Source organism: Rattus norvegicus, chromosome 4, assembly GCF_021556685.1.
Source record: "Rattus norvegicus strain SHRSP/BbbUtx chromosome 4, alternate assembly SHRSP_T2T, whole genome shotgun sequence".
In the NCBI taxonomy this organism is placed as follows: domain Eukaryota; kingdom Metazoa; phylum Chordata; class Mammalia; order Rodentia; family Muridae; genus Rattus; species Rattus norvegicus.
Window position 1 is genome coordinate 57,943,482 of NC_141537.1, and position 24,623 is coordinate 57,968,104.

Sequence of the window (24,623 nt, forward strand, 5' to 3'; positions counted from 1 at the left end):
GACCCTTCATGAGTTTGTTACCTGTGGTAAGCGTGCTTCCTTCCCTGTGGAGCACTTGCTGAGCTCTTGGGTATTAAGAAGGTACCGCATTACCGGGGTTTGAGTATTAATGTGCTGCTTATAGCGTGTTGGGAACACAGCTGTAGTTCTGTACATTTTCAGGAAGTTTTTACCACTGTAGTTGTCAAAATACAAGAGGCTCAATTCTGTTGGTTCAGATCTGTTTTCTGTTTATGATTGGAATCATATATCAGCCTCCACTTTGGGGAGTGGTGTTTTCTCATTTTTAGGAAGTGAGGTGATGGTAAGAATTCTTTCTCTGCCCCCTTTCTTTCTCTCCCTTTCCCCCTCCTAACAACTTTCCCCCTTTCCTCACGTGTTCCCAGCCAGCACCCCTCCTTCTCCCTCCTCTCACCCCCCTCCCCTCCCTCCCCCTTCTCTGTCCCTCTCTTTCCCTGCCCCTACTCCCTTCTCGATAACCCCTCCCATGCCCATAAATAAACTCTATTTTAAACTTAAAAAAAAAGAGTGAGAGTCTCTTTGCTTGTTGGTGCTTTAAGGAGAGAAGAGCAGATAGATGCATTGGAGGTTGGTTTGGGTTTCTTACCTGATCCAGGTTCTTCTGAGAGCTGCTCACCATTGGGATTAAATAACAGCACTTTTCATGACTTGCATGTTACTTTGGCTTCTAGCTTCTAGGAAGTTATATGGATTTTTCAAATTTTTACTAAGTTTATTGAATGACCTCATGAAATAGGCTTCCTGGATAGAAAAGGTTATTGGAGCTGCCCTTTTTCTGGCCATTAACTGACAGACTGCATTTTATTATGTGTGTCTTGAAGGGATGACAACAGGCAGTGCATGAAGATGGGAATCGTAGAGTGTCGCTCCCTTTTGATAAGTTCCCTTTTATACATTGACATTTAGTCTGTGGGATGCCGTTGTGCCCCTGGAGTCCATCCCTTCCATTCCTGACCTAAGGAAAGTTGGGACTCTGAGCGAGGCCCTGGCTGTCAGATGAGGAGGAATACTTTCCTTTTCACTATACAGGCATGTATAGTTAAATGTCTAGACATTGTGACACAGTGTCATCTACAAAGTAAACACTTGAGAACCATGCCATCGGGAAAAGTCGCATATACGTGAGAACATTCTGAGTCTCAACTCAGTTTACTGTTGTATATTGGGCAGCATTTACAGCCACCATCAGCTGCACATGGACTATGGGTTGGACAGACCTGAGCCATCCTAGCTGTGCTGAGGTGGGCAAGACCATCCTTTTGTGCATTATCTTGTTCACGTGAAGGCTCTATTTCCTATTATGGGATGTGTGCCCCCAGCTTGTGTCTTTCCTGAGTGAGTGAGCAGGAAGAACCATCATGGCATTCATAAGGCGCTTCTTACCAGGAGCTGCCACTGCTGTCTGCCCAAGATTCTAGGATCTTTACATACTATTTTTTTTCTGAGTTTATTATTAATAGTATTTCTCTCTTGCTCTCTCTCTCTCTCTCTCTCTCTCTCTCTCTCTCTCTGTGTGTGTGTGTGTGTGTGTGTGTGTGTGTGTGTGTGTGTATGTGTGTGTGTATGTGTGTTAGAGACCAGAGGACTGCTTTCAGGCATCTGTCCTCTCTTTGCACTATGGGGTTGGGGATTGTCCGTTGTCAGGCTTATACAGCAAGAGCTTTTACCTGCTGAGCCATTTCACTGGCCAAATTCCAGGTTTCAGACCAGAGTAGAAGTAGAAGAGGAAACATTTTAGGGACTGCTCTCTAAACTTTATTGCTGTTCTTGAAATGGTGGTGGAAATGACATAAATAAGGCTCCTGCCGGAGCAGAGATTCCCTCCCAAGTAGTACCAGCACTAAAAGCTTGTCAGCGTGCCAGCTCTGCCTTGAACCGGCATTAGGGAAAGTAAGTGCTTATAAACTGGAGGGAGACAGGCAGATGCGGTAGTAGTTATTCATGATGTTCCGCTGGTAGGTGGTTCCTGGAGGGGCCTCCCATTTTAGGGACTGGAATGATCTATGGAAAATAATCAAGCACTGGAGGGCACATGCTAAGTGCTATAAAAACATTGGCAAAAATTGTACACGTCAGCCATAACCGAGCAAGAGTGTGAGGAGAGTGTTACTGCTGCTGTCTGGAAGTGCCGAGTCCTGGTTTAGTGCCTGTGCTAGTTAGTCCAACTGCTAGGCCCTTTTTAGGAGGACCTAAGTGTACAGTTGGTTGTGGTTTTTTTTTGTCTTTGGCCTATCTAGATCGAGGTAGGTATCTAAATATCGAAGACATGAAGTTGCTTTGATGCTGGCTTGGATCTGGAGAAGGCAGTTTTTCTGTAACACTTGTTCTGTTTTGTCTTTCAGCCCTGGGCATTTCCTGCTAGAGAGTTCCTTCGCAAGAAGCTGATTGGGAAGGAAGTCTGTTTCACGATAGAAAACAAGACTCCCCAAGGACGAGAGTATGGAATGATCTACCTTGGAAAAGGTGGGCAGCAAGAAGAGTGAACTTGTTTGTCTTGGAGCCTAAAGTTCATCCAAGATCAGTTTTTATGTGGCAGAAGGCCAGTATGTGCCTCCGTGGCCATAACTCTAGGCCAGTTGGTGTGGTTTGTATGGAAATTGTTGCTGGGCTCCTCTAGCAGCCCTGGTCCTTGTTTATCACTGGGCTTTCTTGGCTTGGTGTAGGGCCGGCAGCATTCTTCTTCCCATAGAGGCCACTCAGCAGCTCCTTGTTCTGGGGTCAGAGTGTTAATTGAATTCCTGTAGATTTCCTGTGTTTTGTTCTGCATTCTTCTATCTCATGGCTTTTCTCCTCTTTTGGGGGACTCTTTAGCAAAAGATCTGTTTGGGGACAATTGTTATTTTTAAAATCTGTCTCATGGTTTGAAATAAAATAGAATGAAAACAGGTCTTGGAATTGGATAGATGAGGCTAGATGTCTGACTTTCTTATTCTGTATTCTTTTACCACTTGCCTCTGTAGGCCCTAGTTTCTTCATTTCTTTTTCTTTTTTTCAGAGCTGGGGACCAAACCCAGGGCCTTGCACTTGCTAGGCAAGCGCTCTACCACTGAGCTAAATCCCCAACCCCGTTTCTTCATTTCTAAGTGTTTGAATTTAACTTTGTGTGAGCACACTCTTGAATTTAACTTTGTGTGAGCACACTCGTGTGTTTTTAGCTAGGTCAAATGATTCATAGGACACTAGAGTTTGTGATCTTTGGGTTGGATGTAGAGAGTGTAAAACTCGAGGATAATGAAAGACTTAATTTTCTAGACAAGAGCTAGGTATATATGGACAGTTTTGGAGCAGATTTTTCTCTTTATTAAGCTTTCTGTGCTTAATTAATTAGAAGTCTTTCTAATACCATAGCGACTTACGGTTATCTGTTTGAGTAGTCAGTGTTGACTCTAGGCTAGCATTAGAAAGTAAAGCTAATGACATCCCATTTAGACTGAGCAAGTTTTAGAAAAAAGTTAGAAAAGTGAATTGAGAATGACAACGTGGCCTCTTGCCCAGTTCCATTGCACTTATGGAGGGAGGGGGGGGTAGAACTTGTGGTTAGCCTATAGCTTACTGTAGAAGGATGATAAGACTCTTGACTTATTGGGCTGGAACTTGCTATATAGATGAGGCTGACTTGGAACTTAGTGCCTCTGCCTTCTGAGTGCTGGGATTTCAGGTGTGTGACCAAGGCTTGCTCCTCTGACTTTTGAAGAGAAGATAGTTAATCTACCAGGTTCCGAATGATACTGAGCTGTGACTCTTTTATATTTGTAATTTGATAAGTATGTGAGATTGAGATCCTTGGCTTATAGACATGTTTACTTTTCTTCGCTTTCTATCACATTTTGTGATAGAACCTTTGAAGGTTCAGTCTAAGGGAATGTATTTTTCTCCTTTCATGAGAAATAGTCTATGTTTTCTTGAAGACAGCGGCTTTGGTTTGACAGTGTAAAGATCTGTACAGTCCATCGTAGCTGGGAAGATTGTGCAGCAGGACCATGAAGTGGCCAGCCACATTTCACCTCTGACCATGAAGGATGGGGCATGAATGCTGGCACCCAGCTTTTTATGTAGACAGGGCCTCCACCTAATGGAGCCACTCGCATTCTGGGTTGGGTATTACTTCTCACGCCTCTGGAAACTCCTCAGAACCACACCTGGAGTTGTGGCTCCTGGGTGAATCCACGTCTGGTTAAGTTGCCAAAGAAGATTAACCATCACCTTTGAGAACTTACTTTCTAAAAGTTAGAGCATTTCAGCGTGCTCTGTAACAGGAAGTTGTTGACAGTGGGCCTGGGCTCCGTTCCTTTCTATCTTCTGAGGTTTTGTATCTCAGTACTCAGCTTTTCCTCACTGCTGCATCTCTGGCTTGACTTTCCACTCTAGAAGTCTTGTGTTTTGAGGAAACCATTGTAGTATTTACTAGCACTAGTAAGATCTGTGTTTGAATTCAATAGTAACCTCAGGGCAAAGGGCCAGGTGCTTAGCTGCAGAACATGAGAGTCCTTTGTATAAAAATTGTCCTCAACATTTATTGTAGAAAAAGGAAATGTCTTTGTTGTAACGTTGGTCTTCTAATGGCGAGGCATTTAGAGGTATGTGCGTGTGTGTGTATATGTATGCACATGGGCTTGTTAGTGCGTGAGGAAGTAAGGATATGGTTAATGTACCAGGTAAAACTCTTCCTGAATGAAATTCTGTGCTGATGTTACCTGTCAACCAGACTGATCTGTTACAGTTTGTCTGGGAGCTTGCTGTCTGCCATGTTAAAGGTTTTTATGCAGTGATTATGGCGGAGATGTCTTCCTTTACTGTTATAGCTGACAAGGATTGAGAGACAGACCAAGACTAACACCTTCTCAGTAATATGGAAATGTAATTCATGTTTCAGGTGCTCAGGAGGAACCTTAATCAGGTTAGGTTTTATGCTTATCATCTTTTTCTTGCCTGTTCTGATGTCTGCTCTGTGAAAGAATCTAAGGCTAAGAGACACTGTCCTCTTAGTCTTAAGCTGGGTGGCTTGTCTTGGTGTCCCCTGGAGTCTAGAATATGATGTGGAGAGGAATTGGACCTTGTGGCATAGGTGTGATGGACGCACTGAAGGAGTTTATCTGCATCTTCCTAATTCCTGTCTTGGCGCTGTGTTGATGGTTTGCATTACTTCATTCTCACAAGAACCAGTGGGGCAAGTGCAAGCCCTGCTTTTGGGAGGAAAACAGGATTCTGAGAGAACTTTTCCAAGCCACCATGAAGCTGAGTTTGTGTTCAGTAATAGGGTCTCATCATTCTACAGAGCTACCTGCCATGTATGTCAGTCTCCTGTGGTTTCCAAGGTTGTTTTGGCCTAGGAATACTTTAGAAAATTAGAAACAAAGTCCTGGAAAGGAAGATTATTCCAAGACTAAATGTTTGGTAAGTTTTCTGAGAAGCTCAGTGCTGCACCTCTGCCAGTACCTTTCTCCACAGCATCCCTCTCCCGAGGAGTAAGCATGAAAATGGTCCATCCTCTGTGCTGTTGCTGGCAGAGGCAGGTTTGGCTTTTGTGGTTCATTTCCTTCCTCAGATACTAATGTGGTTAATTTTCTCCCTCAGATACTAATGGGGAAAACATTGCAGAGTCGCTAGTCGCAGAAGGCTTGGCCTCCCGGAGAGAAGGCATGAGAGCCAATAAGTAAGTATGCAGCACTCTCAGGACATTCTTTTTTGAGGCACCAAGAAGTTGGTAGCCACGATAAACTGTTTTGTTTCGTGTCATTTTTGTTCTCTCTTACAAAGTGCGTAACTGCGGATGCTTCAGTGTCTTCTGAGATCTTGCTGAGGGATTGTTTCGAGTCAGGAGGTCACTAACATTTCCTGATGGCATTTGGTTTGTGTATACCTCCAACACCAGGCCTGGAGGCTAGGCAGCTGTTTGTTTGTTTGCTTATGTTCTTGACTTATTGGATCTTAGACCGTAGATATGCCATTCCAGAGTATTCCCGATCCAGCCAACCCAAATATTTATCGAGCCTCAACTGTGTATCAGTCGATATTCTATTCAGAGAGTATAGCAGTGAATAGACTTAGGCTGGGCTAGCATTCTAATGGGAGACAGACAATGAAAAGATGTGACGTCGCATCAGTGTAAGGAACACTTCAGGGAAAAAGGAGGAAAGAAAGAAAGATTCTGCTTGGAATCTGCTTCACTGACAGGACTACGGTTGCTTGGATTTGAAGGTTGGTAAAACCTCTCTTTTCTGAGCCTGTGGTCTTGAATCTGCAGATACTTCATTAATAAAAACATATGTCTAGCCAACGGCAGTGTGAACTTATTAGAAGTTATATATGTAAGGCTTCTAGAATATAAATCATGTTCAAGTTCACTAGGGTTCTCAGTAGGGTGGATTGCAGCTGACTTTAATTAACACTTTAGTCTCTGAAAAGTGATATTCTCCATCAGTAATTTGGAGGCTATAAACATGCTGTTTAAACCATTAAGTCCTGGGTAAGTTATAAGTGCAGTAGCTGAAGAAAAAGCTTTGGATAAATATTTGCAGCGGTGCACACATGATGAGCGTGAGCCAAAGGCTCTGTCCTCTGAGGTTCTGGGGCCAGGTCACTCGCTGTGTACCTGTGGTCCTGTCTGATTGTTAAGAGACTTTTGCTGGACTCTGTAATTGTTGTTGTGTGTCTGTGGGAATTGGTTGAATTGAGACATTTGTTTTTAGGTGGTGTTTTTGGAAGCATGCCACAGTTCTAACTTAAGGACAATTACTGGCATGATTACTGTTGCAGTGTTTTGTTTTGTTTTTTTTGAATTCAGTTTGCAAGTGGAATAAAGAAAACCCCTGTAACCATTTTGTACTGCTGCCACCAGAACAAGTACCAATCCCTCTAGACCTAAAGCTGCCTCTTCTTAGTGTTTTCATTCGCTTCTACTTATGCCACCCCCACAGCCTCATTAATCCTAGTTAACTGTGACCTTGGATATCTGAATCCTTTAGTTATGTTTTGGGTGAAGAGGAGGAAGAAAGGACCAGAAGCTTTCAGCTTGGGAAATGTTAGGGCAGGCTTGCTTAGACAGAAATTCCTAGAGACCCCGAGAGGAAATTCCATGTGTATATGGCTGTGGATGGTCCTACATCTAGTTCAGATGGACAAGTGAGCGGTCGTTTCTGTACTGAGTCTTTCCCCCTTAAGAAGTTATTGTTTCTTTTATCTTTTCCGCTTGGGCGGTTCTACTAGTGGCTTCCTTCGGTGAAGGAAGAGGCCTTATTTTCAAACTGCCTGTTGTCTAGCTGGCCTTGTTGGAAGTCTAAGCAACTTTGAGCCAATATTATCTGACAGCACTGTGCCCTGCAGCTGCCCCCTAACCCCCTCTGTGGATGGAGAAGGCATTAAGGGTGGTTCTTAGTCACCTTCCCTGCTATACCCTGCTGAGCTGGGCCTGGCTTCTGGAATCTAGGATGCTTAAATGAATTTGCACCCCCTGGAGTGGCTCCCCTTGGAGCCCTTAACTTGTTCTATTCTACCCTCTGGCAGAAGGACTGTGTGTTCTGTTGGGCCTCTCATTAAATGTTCTTAGAATCTCATCTGTCCTTTGAAGGAACAAATTTGGAATTTGTAAATTGTACTTCTGATGATTTTTCTGGTTAAACAAATGCCTTGTTCTCTTTAGGGGAGAAGATACTGAAGAAACCAGTTGGCCAAGAGCTACATAGCTCTGTTTGAACCATTAACCACACTTTTTTTGCCTTTCATGTCCCAGCCCAGAGCAGAACCGGCTTTCAGAATGCGAGGAACAAGCAAAGGCATCGAAGAAAGGGATGTGGAGTGAGGGGAACGGGTCACACACCATCCGGGACCTCAAGTACACCATTGAGAACCCAAGGCACTTTGTGGACTCACACCACCAGAAGCCTGTCAATGGTGAGGATGGCAGTAAAAGGCAGACAGACTCAGGGTGATTTCTTTCTGTTTGCTTTCTTTGATTCTTGGGGTTTATAAGATCCAGCGAGTCTTTCTTTTGCTTATTTAGTATCCAAAGGGAATCCTTAAGGGTTAAAGAACATTTAGAGAAGGGGCTTTGAATTGGTTCACAATGCTTACTACAGCCATGTATTGCTGAGGCTAGCCCTGTACTGTTGCTCATGGTAAATTGTTAGTATTTTGCACATTGTGTAAATTCTGTTCTCTTAAGGCTACTTAGACTCACGCTGAAATTGGAGGGAGAAACATTTCACATACATGTAAACTTATGAACATGTTTATATGCTATGTATGTATTTGCTCCTTGGGGCCCTTATTGATTACTGATTTAGAACAACATAAGCAAGACCAATGAGGGTTATTAGTTATTTTGTGAGCATTCTAGATTTTGGAGAGTAGAGGTGCAGGAAGTCTCAGGAGGTCCAAAAGACAGAGAAGCAGGTTTGATCTGTGTTCTCCTGTACTCACTCAGGTGAGCCTTCCTGATCCGTCAGTTTTTCTAGTTTTTGAGGGAGGCTTCTCGGGTTTTGGGGAAGGAGATGGGTTAGGTGCAGGTAGGTTGGGCATGTATAATCCTGGACCAATTTTCTCTAATGATCAAAAATGTTTGTTCTATCATCATTCAGCTATCATTGAGCATGTTCGAGACGGCAGTGTGGTCCGGGCCCTGCTCCTTCCGGATCACTACCTTGTTACCGTCATGCTGTCAGGGATTAAGGTTAGACCACACACTGGGCTACACAGTGGGTTTGGGGTTTGTGGGAGTGTTTGTTGATGGGTAGATTTCTGTATCTGGGGAATTTGGATATACTTTTCTTCCTTCTAGGAGCCGTTGGCGAGACTATTTCATACTTACTTTGGTTTGAACTTTATAGAGAGACAGTTTTACTAGGTTTAAAGTAATCAAGGTCTGTTTGCTGTGGGGCACTGTTGGAGATATGAAGCTAGGAATAAGGAGAAGGATTTGTGAGTGACTCTGAAGCTTCGTAGATATGAATTTATTTTACGCACACTATCCATGTGTGTTTAAAAATCAGGATTGAGAGCAAGGAACTGCCAGATTGTTTCTCTGTAAAGGGACAGTTTTAAAGGAGGTAAAATGATCAGCATGGTGTATTTCATTTGTCTTTAATGAAAAACTTAATTGCCCTGGTGTTTTAAAGATGGTCAAAGAGCAGTGTTTCGGACTCTGAGTTTAGACTGTGGTCCTCCCGCCCCTGGGAGCCTGATGTGGGCGGGGTCACTGGCTCTCCCCTTAAGCTTCATTCCTCACTGATCTTACTTTCCTTTAGTGCCCAACCTTTCGTCGAGAAACAGATGGTAGTGAAACACCAGAGCCCTTCGCTGCAGAAGCCAAGTTTTTCACGGAGTCTCGACTGCTTCAGAGAGATGTTCAGATCATTCTGGAGAGCTGCCATAATCAGAACATTCTGGGCACCATCCTTCATCCAGTGAGTGTGCAGTGTGGCCTGGGTCAGTGGGTCTGCTGTGCATTTATCAGTTTGCACTGCTTCTCTCTTTAGCAGGGTTTCACATCTTGGCAGGGTAGTTTGTATTGTATTACCCACCGACTCGAGAGCTTTCACATCTTGGCAGGTTTGTGTGTATTGTATTACCCACCGACTCGAGAGCTTTTGGTGCAGCAGGTACCGTCTGTCATGGAGTCATGCACAGATCGGTGCATCGGGATTTTAGGACGTTCATCTCAAGTGTTCCTGGCCTCATAGAGGGAAACGCTTGAGTCCGGACGTTGCCATTGCCAGTTGAGGGCTGGGAATAGCACTGGGAGCTTCATGTGCAGGTCTAGAAGTCAGCTATCCTGAGTACTGACACATCAATCAGGAGGAGACTGACACATGGAAGAATTCCCATATTCTGATCTTTAATAGTTCCTTCCGAACTCTGTTTTGAGTGGAAACTATGGCTTTGGGTTTTTATTTTTAATTTTTTATGTTGTTATAGTTGTGACTGTTGGGAATTTGAGCCTGTTGTGCGCTCTCATAGATGTGATGTTCTTGCACAAGTAATGACCTTGCTTTGTGAGAACCAAGTGGATTTCCACCATTATAATGGAGATGTAACACACAGTTAATCTACTGTTACTTTCCCAGCTAGATGACTCCCAAAATGGCAGCTGTGGTAGGCAGGGAGGCTTGGTTTGCAGGGTGCCAAGGTCATGTCTGTTTCTTCTGGAGTGCTGACTCTCTGGCCATGCCTGCCAGAAGGTTCTGTGTCAGAGAAGAATATGAACTGTTATCCACCAGGCAGAATGCGGCTCGTGCAGTCTGCTCTTCAGCTTTCTGCTGATGGAAAGGGGAGGAAGTGCTGCTTCTCAGAGGGAGAAAAGAATAAGGTATAATCTCTTCTAAAGATTAACACCCTCCTCTGCCACAAAAGAACTACTGAAATGTCACTTCCGTGCGGTCAGTGCCTCTGACATTTGCTCTGCTCCTGTTAGGTAGAGTTTCTCTGCTGGGTGTTGTTGGGACATGAGGGCAGGCTGCTGAGAGGAGCCTCAGTAGCATCCCGAGTCTAAGGTGTGATTTCTCAGAGAAACTACTATTGCCATTTTAGAAAAACTGAAGTACCAGCTAGACGGTGGCTGCATTTGCAATGTCAGAAACAGAAAACTGATTTCTTGGTGCAACAGTGTATGATTTGTGTCTGTCTTCTCTTGTGCCTCGTCTCTTAGAATGGTAACATCACTGAACTCCTCCTGAAGGAAGGTTTTGCCCGCTGTGTGGACTGGTCAATTGCAGTTTACACCCGGGGTGCAGAAAAGCTGAGGGCAGCTGAGAGGTAAGTCCTGCCAGGGCACCTTGCTAAGTGTTTCAGGGAAAGAAGCCGGCCATCGTCTCACCCTTCCTGTTCTATTCAGTAAGGGAATTGGGAAATCCCGAGAGAAGGGGTAGCATGGTTGTCCTGTGGAGTGACTCACATATTTCAGTTTAGGTCCACACTAGTTTAATGCCTGGGAGTCAGGGCTGAGTGTATGCATGTAAGTGTGCCCATGCCGCTGTGTGTGGAAGGCACAGAACAGTTTGGGTTGAGTCGGTTCCTTCTTTCCACCACATGGGGAGTGAGCTCAGGCCCTCACGCTCGGTGGCAAGCATTTTTACCTGCTGAACCTTCTTGCCAGCCCGTATGACATTTTTTTCTTGCTTGACTTACTTTTTAAATGGTTTTTAGTCATTTTTCTCCAAGTTTCCATCTCAAGTGTTATAGGTTTAGGTATTTAAAATGATGAAATGAATTGCTTATCAACTGCTCCAAACAGGTAAGCTTAGAACTGTGATGGCGAGGTAAAGCCTGTGGTTCCTAAACTAGGTCCAGGACATATAGGCAATTGCCCTAATGTATTTGAAAGTGTGGTTTAATTGTAAGTGCTGATACATTCCCGAGATGATGGAAACCTCCCAGAAGACATGAATGGACATTTTAAAGGTTGGTAGCTTGTTCGGATATCAAGGTCAAGTATAGCTAGGTGTTTTGAGCTCACATTTGGTGGGGCAGATGGGAGAAAACAAAGCAGGGTCCAAGAGTAATCGAAGGGGACATCGCCACGCAAGTCAGAGTTTCCCACTCCAGGACAGTGGCGAGCAGAAGTGGAATTTAGTTGTGACAGTGGACCATCCTTTAGCTCCCTGGCGTGGAACCTTAGCTCAGAATCTTAACATTACAGTGGTTGTGTTAATTTGTTTTTTGCTACTCATGTGTACAGGTGAGAAAAAAAAAGAATGATTCTTATACTTGTTAGGCATTTTCTGAGGACTCTTATTTACAAACTCCTGTCCCTATAAGTGTACATTTGTAAGTTTCCCTGGAAACATATTTTAATCTGAGACACTGGATAGGATATATCTGACAAGTGTATATTGTTTGATGAAAAGGAGAGGGATTGCTTAATTTTTCAAAAGTTGTATATTGTGCCATAATTAAATTGGAAAGATATAATAGTCTTGTAGATGAAGCACTACAAATACTTATTATTCTGTGATGCTCAATTTCTTTCTTTCTTGCTTTGGTTCAGAAACTTCTATTTTCTACTCATTACTGTTCTACGTTATTTTGGTTGATAAATTTTCTTGACATTTTTTTTAAGTTCCAGCTTGTTTTTGAAGAAAGTGAGTACAATTAGAATAATATCTATGCTTTCTAACAGCTGTAGGAGATTATAGATTGTTTTTTAAAGAGAGTTACTGCAAAACAGGCTTAGACCAGAGAATGCAAATCATACCTTAATGTTTGATCGCTTATCTGCCGTCCTTCGTTGCATATCTGAGCTCCATGCGTTGTGGGTACAATTACGTGCTTTCTGTGGGAATTCTTACCGTATGTTACAGCTCCTTCATCCTTCATCTTTTCTGTTTTCGTGCTGCCTAGGACAGTTGCAGTGCTGCTCTCAGAAAGCTTCGCTCTCCTGCTGTACATGTACCCACTTAGTCATGAACACATTAAGACAGCATCGCTCCCCCACTGTACATGTATCCGCTTAGTCGTGAACACATTAAGACAGCTGGTCATTGAGGTTTTTTTTTTTCAATTTTTTTAATCGTTACACATATTCAATCTCCCACTCTTGGTCTGACTCAGAAAATAATCTACTTTGCTTAGTATTTTGAAATGAATTCCTGACCACATGTTTTTTGAACTTTTATTAATGAAAGTCTGCAGATTTTGTCTTATTTTTCCAAGTATACTTTAGATACCCTATGTTGATATTTTGTGAATTGAATCTGATAGCTGATAACAATTCAAATGGCAATCAGGAGGCAGGCCTGTGATTCTTTTTTTTTTTTCTTTTTTCCTTTTTTCTTTTTTTTCAGAGCTGGGGACCGAACCCAGGGCCTTGCGCTTGCTAGGCAAGTGCTCTACCACTGAGCTAAATCCCCAACCCCAAGCCTGAGATTCTTATAGGATGTTTTCATGTGTATCTTCTTCTCTAAAGAAGTAATTGCTCTGTGTTCTAGCGCTCACTCAGAAGATACTCAATAAGCCAGAGTTAGTCACTAGAGTGGACTTGGTCCTCTCTAAGCTCTGACAGTTGCATACCAGGATCTTAGTTGGCCATTCAGAAGTTTACTGTGTACGTACATCTTGTGTACTTTGTAGGTTTTTTGTTTTGTTTGTTTTAATTTTTTTGAGACAGAATTTTTCTATGTAGCCTAGGCCATCCTGGAACCAGACCCTAGACCAGACTGGCCTTGAGCTCAGAGATCCACGTGCATCTGCCTCCTAAGTGTTGGGATTAAAGGCGTGTGCCACTGGCCTTCTTTTATTTCTCTTTTCTGTATACTTTACATTTATAGTCAGGCTTTGTTCTGCATTGCTCTGGATCGTTCCACAGGCTGGGGTAGTAGGATTTCCTGCTTTACCTGCTCTCACACCGGTTCTGGACTCACCCCAGTGGCCTGGTCAGTGATGATCTCGCATCCTTGTTTTTTGTTGCCAGGTTTGCCAAGGAGCGTAGGCTGAGAATATGGAGAGACTATGTGCCTCCTACTGCTAATTTGGACCAAAAGGACAAGCAGTTTGTTGCCAAGGTGAGTCATTCTCAGCATGTTGATATGCAGAGTGGACATTGCCAGACCAGTGATGATAGAAGGATCTCAGCAATTAGAAATGCTGTAGCTCTTGACTGTTTCAACAGAAGTCCTGTGTGTGCGTGTGTGCGTGTGCGCGTGTGCGTGTGTGTGTATGTGCGTGTGCTCAAATTTCTCATGGAAAATTAACACAAGTTCATTATAAGTTCTTGGATTAATGTTTTGGGCATTGCTAGATCAAAACAGCTCTCATACCGGAGATATTTGCAACTGGCACTAGGGATTCCCTGTCTTCAGCATTCTTTTCGTTTTCTCTGGAATTCTGTGGCTTCAGTGTGTTCTCTGCCTTGAGGTCTTTACTGGTTGATGTGTTGGGGAGATTGGTTGTTTCCTGGGGAGCTAGAGCTGCTGAGTGGATTAAGTGGTTACATCACTAGTACTCAGCAAAGGCTTTTCTTTATTAAGGTTTCAGAGGGCTCCATGTGTTCCTAAATCGTATGAAGTTTTCAGTGTGATTTTGCTTTTGCTAAGAGGCACTGAAGATTTTGTCTATTTAGCAAAATGTGGTTAAAGAACCATATTTGTGGGTGGACATTGGGTGTCTCCATCAGTGAGTCATGAATTGAGGTTGGAAAGTCACTAGGTGGCACTGTCAGCTTGAGAAATCCCCAAACTATCTTATGAATGTAAAATTTTTATAAAGACTCTGAGGCATTGGCTGATTGATTTTCTTGTCTCTCCTTCCTCCGTCTCCCCCCTTCTTTTTTCCCCCGCCCCCTCTGTCTCTCCCTCTCTCCATGTTGAAAGTAGTAATAGGTTTCAGAGCTCAACTGGCCTCTCCCCTCCTTAGCAGGTATCTAAGTAGCAGTTAGGGGATTGCAGTCACTCTCTTTAGTGGGCATGGACAGCATTGTCCACGGGAACGGAGTTGCCAGTGCATCCTCCATATCTTGAGGTAGAACACAATGGGTGTTTGCTTCCTTTTTCTGAGGAATGTGCTGTTGTGCACTTGGACGAGGGCTGCTTTGCTTGAAGCTCATTTAGTCTTGCAGACATGTCCTGTAAGTACCTACGCCAGGGGTGACCACCACCCAGCAGGGAAATAGATCTTCAGTTTGCTGACATTCCTGAGAGGCTGCAGTGCCAGTGATGTAGGTGAGACTTGGAAATGTTCCCCTGGCTTGCTCTGTTTTTAGCAGATCCTACTGATTAGGGAACTGATGGGTTGCTAGTGAAGAAACACTTTGAAAGAAGTAAATGACTGGGCTTTGCATCCTCCTGCCTGCTTGCCTGCCTGCCCGTCTGCCCATCCACCTGCCTGTCTGTCTGTCTGGTCTGTCTCTGTGATAAGGTCTCACTGTGTTTTTCATGTTAGCTTCCAATTAGCAGCCATCATCATGCCTCTGCCTCACCATACTGGGATTATCAGGCACATGTGTATTTTGAATATGACTATCTTGTCAACTTGAAAAGGGAGGAATGGCTATTGTAACATTTCTTCACTTTTTAAATCCAAGATACCTTGTGCTCTGGGTTTTGTTTTGGTTTTTTTAAACACAATAAAATAAGTCTCTTACTACAGTTGTTTTATTTATTACATTGTTGAAGTGAGGTTTATGAAGGATAATGATTTCTCTAGAATGTTGATATAAATGTAGATCATTTTTGAAAAAAGAATTATTTATTTTCTGTGAGTGCACTGTAGTTGTCTTAAGTCTGACAGACCAGAAGAGGGCATCGGATCCCATTCCAGATGTTTGTAAGCCACCATGTGGTTGCTGGGAATTGAATTCAGGACCTCTGGAAGTCAGTGCTTTTAACTTCTGAGCCAGCACCAAATTTAGGTCGTTTAATGGAAACCCACTTAGAAAAATATTTGTGGATGGAAAAAGATTTTATGTTTTATTGAATTTAAAAAATTTTTTGAGTATCATTTTGTGTGTAAAACAGTAGTAACGCCCAGAGGAGGTAAGCAGAACACTCATTCTTCCTTGAAGTGTTGTGATGAGCTTTGCTTCTACATTAGACTGTACACACCGCCATCTTAGCGTTGGCTAACCATGGCCCCTGGTTCACCTATGGCACTACCCTCAGTAATGCATGGCTTGTAGGTTTTGTAAAGAAAAAGACTGTTGTATGGCATATGAAAATGGCGTGAAATGAAGTTTTACTGTCATGAGTAAATGAGGGCCAGCCACATGTACTTGTTTAAGCATTTTCTGAGGCTCTTTTTCCTTCTTTGAGGCTAGGGTTTCAGTATGGAGTTCTAGTTTAACTTTGCACTTGCTATGAAAACCAGACCTCCTTCAAACAAACATCCACCTGCCTGTACCTTCCAAATCCTCAAATGAAAGACACGTGCTGCCTTTGTGTTCCTCGTGTCTTCTGTGGGTTATTTTGGTCCACTATTTTTCATATTAGAGGCTCCTCAGGTATTTGATGGACTTTGGTTGTCTCTCATTTAAGAATAAGGTTTTAAAATACTAAGTTATAAGCATTGAAACTGTGTGTGGATTTTGGGCATATGTCTCTAAGTCTAGCAGCTGTTTCAGAGATTTGAAGCCAATCCTAGTTTTCAGCTCCTTGGTTGTTACTTAAGATGCCTGATTTGGTAGTTCCGGAGTCTTTCTGGACAGCTTGGGATAGGGAGTGGGGGTTCTGCACTCTATATCAGATTGCCTGCTCAGTTTCCTCACTTCTGGCACAGGATTTGGTTTTATGAGCCCGTGGAGTAAGATAGCCATCCATTTACATACTGGCTTTCAGGATCTTAGGACAGAATCTGTCTCAGATTACCCTTGTATTCTTCAGCTCATGTAGATAGATGAATAGGTGGGTTAAACTCATCCTTTAAATTTTTTTTTAAATAATTGTTTAGAGAAGGAACCAAAATAAGTGTTTGGATCAATTTCCTTAATTGGTTCCTAATATTTCACTGTGAAGTCAAACTGTAATTTATGTAACCAGTCTCTAGAAGGTTGCTATTCATGTAAGCTATTAATTTTTCCCATATTTCAAAAGTACAGCGAGTGTCTGTAAATGCTAGTTATTTCCTTAAAGGTAGTTGGAATATTTTTGCAAATAGGTCTTCAGAAATATTAACTGATGGAAGTAGGCTTATTTTCTAATATGCACCTGAAGAAGGATTGGCCAACAAACATTTTCTGAAAGGACACACAATCAATGTTTGCTAGACTTTGCAGCTCACTGCTTTTTTGTAACCCTAAACCCAGCCGTAGCTCAGTAGTCATTTTTAAACAATTGAAAATGTTAAGAGGGGGGTGGAGCTCAGTGGTAGAATGTTTGCCAAGCATGTGTGTGGGCCTAAATTCAATCTTCAGTTCTGTTATCACCTCCTCTATACCCCCACCCCCAACCTGCACAGAAAAAGGTGTGTAAATGCCCAGTAAGTTCTCAGGGCAGTCCAACAAAGGTCCTTCTGGTCCAGGGCCCTCAGACCCACAGCCAAGCCCCACAGGCCTCCCCAATCAATTCCAAATATGGATTATTCTGCAATCACTGTGTTGTACAGGAGTTAATTGTACAGGGCATCACTAAAATAACCTGAAGTCCTTGAAAAGGTAGCTCCTGACCTCTTCAACAGGATGCTTCTGGGTCCACTAGTTGAGTTCAGAAAGCTGTAGATGGGTCTTTGTCAAGAGGGTCACTGTGAGAAATCTGAAAGTCAGCTAAGGATATATCTGGCTTGTTGAAAAATTGGTTTTCATCATCTGCTTAAGCAGTTTTATCCCTGAAAGAAAGAAATGCAAAGGAGGCCTCTTCTTGTCTCTCCAGGTTAGCAGAGTAGCATGTTCCCTTCACAGCGATTAGCTGAGCCTGCCTGAGACTTTTGTGCCTGTTGTGGCCTGCCAGTTCCCTGCCTGCCTTCCCTGTGGCGTTTTAGCTGATCTGTACAGTTTGTAGCCATATGGTCCCCTGAGCACGTGGCTTGGCTTCCCTGTCCTTATTGCTGGATCTGTGGGCATTGCAGATTTCACAGACCTGAATAGCATTGTTGGGGGCAGGGGGAAAGCGCTTGTCCCCAAGAGATGTCTTCTCTGCTCTGCTTGCTGGAGACCTCCGTTAGTTTTCTGCATGGTAACATAAACAACACTCGTCTTTGTGTTTTGAAAAGAGGTAAAACTTAAATTCCTTCATTCAAGCTTATTCTTTGATACTTTGCTTGGGAGCTCACATAGTTAGCTGGCACCAATAGCCAAAGGCAACATTGGAGACCAAGTTGTAAGGTAGCTATGGCTGCAGCATGGATCTGCTAGAATGGGATCATTTAGTTAGATTGGACCTCACTGCCCCAGTCACTTTTGCTTTGATTCCAGTTCAAGAACTTTTCAGCATCATAGCTATAGGTACATGTTTATTATGAGGTTTCTGAGATCCCTTACCCTAGTTTATTTTCTTGAAGGATTCATCGCAGTAGGTTTACCATGGCATGCCATTGCAGGCTTTTTTGTTTCCTGTGCTAGTCATCTTTAGGGAAATGCCTATGTAAGTCCTTTGCCTGCTTCTCAGTTTTTAAAAATTGTTCATAGTGCTGGGTATTGAACTTGTTTTTTTTCCCATTTTGAATTGTACTGCTTGGCTTTGTTGTTATAGGAATTTCACAAATATTCTGGGGATTAACTCTTTGTCAGATACTTGATTTAGAAAATGTGCTCTCTCACAGTTTGTGGGCTACCCTTTTACTATTGGTCGTCCTTTGGTGCACAATCGAATTTACTGTTTTCATTATATTTTCTTTGGTTTTATATCCAATAGATATTGCCAGATGCAAAACAGTGATCCTTTGCCCTATGGTTTCTGTTAAGATATTTAAAGTTTCATATGTAAGTCACAGATCCATTTTGAGTCAGTCTTCAGTGTGGTATTGACGCTTCAGCTCGATTGCTTTTGCCTCCAGCTCTCTGTATTGTTTGTTGGGGACTTGTCTTTCCCCACCTACTGAATTCCCAGCCTTGTCCGCAGTCAATGACCATAAATGCAAAGGCTCATTTTTGCCCTTTTCCACTGATCTGAGGTATATGGTTTGTATTATTGTAGCTTTGTGGTAACTGTCGAGATAAAGAAACATATATTATCCAGGTTTGTTATTTTGCCTATTTGGTGATCCTTTTTGATACAAAGTGATTTAAAAAAAAACAAAAAAAACAAAAAAATCCCCATGTTTTTCTATTTCTGCAAGTCCAGATCAAACCAATGAACAATCTGTCAAACCACCTTGGGTGCTCTTTTAAGTAGTACATATAGTAAACCGTGAACAATACTCACAAATTGATTTGTTATCTCCCTTTGTTTTCTTAACACTATGGTAAAATACCCTGACAGAACTGAAAACAGTAAATGAATACTTCCAGTGTTCATTGGCTCTTCTAGCTTAGAGTACCAAACTCTTCCACATTCTAGTTACAAAATAATTCCAGTGGCCTAAGAACCACACAGCCAGGGTTATCACCGCAGAACGCCCACATCTGCTGCTGATTTCTCTCCTAGCTTCTTTCCTCTTGCTGTAATAAAACTGATCGAAAGCAACTAACATGGAGTTCATTTAGCTTACAGCCCATCGTGGCTGGGAAGTTGTAGAAGAGGAGCCTGAAGGAACTAGTCTGACTGTATCCACAGTGAATGCATGCATGCCTGTGCCAGCTCCTATCTCCTTTTCATTGTGTCTAGGGCCCAGACTGTGGCTAGGTGCAGGTGATGGTATTGTTGATGGTGGTTCTGGCTTGTGATCTTCCCACTTTAGTTAACCCACCTCACAGGAATGCTCAGGGACTCATCTCTGGGTTGGTTTTAGATTTTCTCAAGTTTACACAGTATCAATATGTATCACACATAACCTGTGCACACAGATTACCTGTGATTATTTGAAACATTGCATTTTAAAAGAAAGCAAAAGTAATTACATTTTTGATTTTGATAGAATTGTATTAAATTTACAAATTGACAAAATCAAACCAACAAACATCCCAGCAAAAATAATACTGACATTGGTAATATTAGATCTAATTCATAATCATGGATGTGTTTCCATTTATCTTTGGTCTAGCAATTATATCTGTGTGTCTAGTAAATGTGTGCAGGTGTCTGTGCAGGCCAATAGTTAGGTAAAACGGCTAGCCACAAAGTTCCTGAAATCCTCTTGTTCTGCTTCTCAGAACTGGGACTGTGGACATGTGCTGTTACGCTCACCTTTTTATGTGGGTGTTAGGAGGTCCTCCTGCTTGCCCAGGCAGCGCTTTGCCTACTAGGCCACTTCTCAAGCTCCCTCCCTCAGCCATGCTTTAAAGTTTGCATTGTGTTTGCTTTTACTTCAGCATTTTGTTGTTTGTGATACTTGCTCTCGGGGATAAAATTCAGATGTTAGTGTTAGTGAATAGAAATTGCTGATTTTTGTCTTCTACAACTTTATTAATTTATTATTTGGTTTAATAATATTTGTTGGATCTTGGAGTTTTCTTCATGTATGTCTTACGAACGGTGTCATCTTATATTCTCCTAAAATTTGTATGCCTTTTAATTTGCTTTTCTCCTTAATTTCTAGATTTATGCTGAACGCAAGTTGCTTTTTGATAAAACTTTAAGCAACAATACTTAATATGTTTGGTGTGATCTAAACTGGCCAGTACATTCAGAGACAGCAAAACACAAACAAATGAGAAATTTGTCACTCACCTGACCTTTGTCAAAGAAGGACCTGCACGGCGATAAGGAAGTTGTTGGGATGGTTTGGCCAGAACATTATTAGCCCCACTGCACTGCAGATAGGCTAAGACTTGTTTGGGAGATTTCATTAGCAGTCCAGTTTGCAGATGTGAATAGAAGGAATTAGGAGTTTTCTGAGGATGGTTCCAGAATGGGTCATTCTGAGAGTCCATTGCTACCCTAACGTTCTTTGGTATTTTATGTGAATGTGGTACATTTGTTATAATTAATGAACCAATATTGATATACTAGTATTAACTAAAGTCATTACTTTATTTAGATTTCTCTTAATATATTTTTTCTCATTAATATTAAATTTGCTTATTTTTCCTCCTGCACCTAGGATTATGTTCTATTCCTAGTCTCTGTAGTCCATCAGAAAAGGACAAATGCAGTCTTGCTTTTAAAAAGTTAATAATCATAGCAATATCCTGGTACGACCAAATATTATCAGAGAGAACTAAGAGGATGCTGTACATCAGACAAAATTTCTATGGGTAACATCCTACAAACTGTCTCACAAGTCCTCAAAACAGTCAGAGTCACAACGAGAGTCTCAGATGCCAGGGATCAGTGAGGTGAGGGCATGGATTTCATTTCTGATTGTCTCATCCCTGTTAAAGCCCTGTTTGGGCTGATGGGCTCTCTGCCTCTTTCTGTACCAAGATTGGTGGTATTGCTAATTAGAGCTGTTGTTGGATGTGTCTGGGGGTGCTATTAAAAGGTGTCTATAGCTCAGAAGGTGGTCGTAAGCATGCATCAACTATGGCAGGGGACCAAAGAAAGGGATCAGTATTTCTTCTTCCCAACACAGCTCGGTAGTTCTCTTGACATGTGGTAGCCTTTAGCTTATATCGTACCATCGGGAAAACATTTTTCCCTTTGCAACTAGACTTGAAGTGATGCGGAAGGAATTGGATTTAGTGTGTGTAATCTTGAGTCCAGATGGTGACTTGTTCCTTATAGATTTCTGCTCCTGAGCCTTGGGTGATCTCTTGGTGTGTCTGCATGAGGATTGCATGGTTAGAGAGCTGTAGCTTATAGTGAAAATGAGCAGAGGGAGTACACTTAAGTTGTCCTGATGAAAAGCTCCCTGAGAAATATAGCCGTTCAGTCTCTGGGGTAATGAGCAGGCTCTGGGTAGGGTCCACTCTACAGTTTACTTACTGCACGGTGTATGTCTGTACCCAGTCGTTTATCGATTCTTCCATGGCTCCGTAAGCAATTGCTTGTTTGCTGGGCAGTGATGACACAGTTTACAGAGAAATAGAACACCCCCCTCCCCTCCCCACCCTCCACACGCACTTCCTTTCTTCCCTCCTGCCCTCCCTGCTAAAGCTAAGCCTTGCATCCTTGGCAGCATCTGAGTGCGCAGCTCTGAAGAGGAGGTTGCTAATCAGGGATATGCCAAGCAGAGAGTCTGCTGCTGTGGCCTAAAATTTAAGCTTCAAGAATCCATTTGCTGCTGTCGCTAACATGTTATAAGGGGTGATGAACACCAACCTTGTCAGAGGGGATGCTTAGATCCTCACATTCTGGAATGGGGGGAAGGTGTGACACTGTGATACTTTCCCTGGTGTTGTCTTGGTCTCTGAGCATGCTCACAAGCCAGTACTGACAAGATATTTTTCATGCATTGATGTAAGGAAGTTCTGTATGTTTTCGGCAACTGACAATTTAATAAGAGTTAATTTGAGTTTGAGAGTAAGTACAGATCTGTCCAAGAGTAAGATTTTCGAAATATTGTGAAATGTGTGCATTTGAAATGACTGAAGATTGTCTTATTTTCCTTTGGGTATCCTTTTGAAAGAATTATTGACTTTTATAGGAACTGTTTTACTTGGTATTGCTTAGAGGAATTTTTTCTTCTCTTTGGTTTGCAGTTAGAATTGCAGACTAGCACACATCATGAATAAGACACGTCATGAAGCCCACATCCCTCAGATGTCTGTCACCTGTTTTCTTTTTACGCAAATGCAGGGTTTTGAAGGATTGAGACATAGACACTGAGCCTTTTCTGTTTGGGTCTGTTGTCCACTGTTGATAGATAGCTTTGGGAAGGTATTTTATTGCCATGAGTTCTTCTTGGCATTAATATGTCTAGATGGTAGCAGACATAATAAGCTTTTCGCTTTTGGCTTCTGTAACTGAATACATATTTTGGGTTGTATCTTCTAGACATTAAGTACTTTGTGGGTTTTTGGAGGGTCTTGGTACTTTGACACTACCCAGTTCTGATAACCAGCCCTAACCCTAGTTTGACCTCATAGTATATATTTTTATTACCTCTCATCTTCAAGTTTCTCTGTCCAGGAAAAGTTTTGGTTCTGACTCTGGGTTTTAGGATTTAGCCCTCTGACTCAGATCTGTTATAAGGCCATAGGAAAATGATTATGGCTACTTGCCATTGACTTTTGCTTCTTTAAGAGTTGCAGGTTAATCTTAATGTGTAGTAGGAAAATAACAATTCCTAATTTCCTTTAGTCTGGTCAGACCTTTCGTTACCTGAGGCCTTTTCTCTGTGCTGCTTCCATTACTCAGAGGTCAAACCCAGACCTTTCCGTCTGCCAGCCACAGCCTTCCATGCACTCACAGCTGGATTCTAACGGCATCTGCTTCCTTCTTTCTGGTGGACTGAGCTGCTACCGCTTTCTGTCATGCATATTTTCTAACTTGTTTCGGCTGTTTGCTCATTCTTAAGATTGTCCCTTAGAGCATGCCTTATTCTTTTTGGTATGGGATTGGCTGGCTCTTTGTAAAGGTGGAGAATAGATGTTTTTGATGAGTCTACAAATAAATGAGTGTATTCTTTGCTGAAGAGTTTGCCTTGTAAGAAATAGGTTTCCTTTAAGATACTGCCTAGTGTCCCATCTCTCATGGGAACAGATGGTCTAAGTGCTTTTGTTTCATCCATCAAAGAGGAGAGAATTTTTGTCAGTCTTCCCTCCCTGGTGGCAGCTGACCCTGGGTTCAGCCATCAGAGCTTCCTGCTGGGGGCCTGATTGAAGCAGAGCAGAGCCTGATCTTCACTCTGCAGATGGAGTGGGTGGTGAGCATATTTGGTCAGCGACTACCTTGTAATGCTCGAAAAGAAGGAAGAAAAAGAGAACCCCCAACAGCCTTGGAACAACAGGGCCTGGGCATAGCTGGGTGCATTGCTGGCTGCATTACAGGTTCTGGCCATAACCGTGGTGTGTGTGGCACTGTCCCAGTGTGTATACACTGGTGGGATGCTGGAACCTCCACAGAGCACATTTGTGCCTCTGTCCTTCAAATCGGTATCCTTGTACTCCAGCCTGGGAGCGAATCATTTCAGCTGATAGTGGAGCGCATTGGTAACGATTTCTGGTTTCCAAAACCAGACATGTCCGTACTAGCATTCTAAAAGGATAGCTTGTAGAGTAGCTGAGGTAATATTTTAGCAATTTAATATTTCTGCCTATGAGATGAACGACTAGGCAGCTTCTTTCCTGAGTGAGATGACAGCTCTTTTTGTCCTTCAGGCATCTTTGATTTTTCTGCTTTCTATTGGGGCATCTCATGGGGTTCTTTCTCATGTAGTGAGAGTGGTACCCTTTTCTCCTCCAACCCGTGTCTCTTTCACCAGAGTCATTGAGTTGGGATTTTGATTTGTAGTTTTAAACTTGCATCAAGAAAAATCTCAGTGAAGACTGGATTTAATGTGTTGCTTTTTAAGTTATTATTCTTATTTAAGCAGAGTTTTTACTGTCTAACCCTGGCTGTCTCATTTTGGAACTTCTAGTACAGCCCCCACCGGCCTCAAGCTTAGTGGTCCTCTTGCCTCTGCGTCTTGAGGGCTTAGACTGTAGGTATGTGGACCATGGTTTCTTGTTTTTTAACCTGCTAGTTAACCTCAAGAGATAAAGACTGATCATCTTTGTGAATGAAGCAGCTTTTCTTTTACTGAGAGATCATTATATGGTTTTGGGAATAATATTATTGTGTATTTTCTCTGGCATTGTTGGTAGGAAGACAGTATCCGGTCTATTGCAGACGGCTGCTTCCCTCACTTTCATGTCTGATTGTGATAGGCCTGGCACTTTGCTGTGTGGCGAGGACTATGGAAGCCAGTTCAAACATTGTTGCCTTCTTACTTACAGGTAATGCAGGTTTTGAATGCTGATGCCATTGTTGTGAAGCTGAATTCTGGAGACTACAAGACCATCCACCTGTCAAGCATCCGACCACCAAGGTTGGAGGGAGACAACATACAGGTAAGAACAGGAAAATGTGCTGGTGACGTTTCTACTACCGTGATTTAAAGCACCATGACTGAGGCAGCTTGTAGAAGGCAGAGTTTCTTTCCTATATGGTTTTAGAAGGACAGGAGTCTGTTGGTGGGGAACCATGGCAGCAGCAACAGCGGCA

The 24,623-nt window shown here is 42.6% G+C and overlaps 1 protein-coding gene across 3 annotated transcripts in view; it reads left to right on the forward strand.

Annotated features, from left to right (window-relative positions):
* Positions 1-24,623, forward strand: part of Snd1 (staphylococcal nuclease and tudor domain containing 1) — a 399,105-nt gene that overhangs the window by 35,895 nt on the left and 338,587 nt on the right. For 2 of the 3 annotated variants that reach the window (NM_022694.2, XM_087659178.1), the window contains 8 exon segments: positions 2,364-2,484; positions 5,596-5,674; positions 7,751-7,911; positions 8,598-8,689; positions 9,264-9,422; positions 10,664-10,770; positions 13,424-13,514; positions 24,356-24,469. In NM_022694.2, the coding sequence (NP_073185.2) occupies positions 2,364-2,484; positions 5,596-5,674; positions 7,751-7,911; positions 8,598-8,689; positions 9,264-9,422; positions 10,664-10,770; positions 13,424-13,514; positions 24,356-24,469 (924 nt within the window). 3 annotated transcript variants of the gene reach the window in all.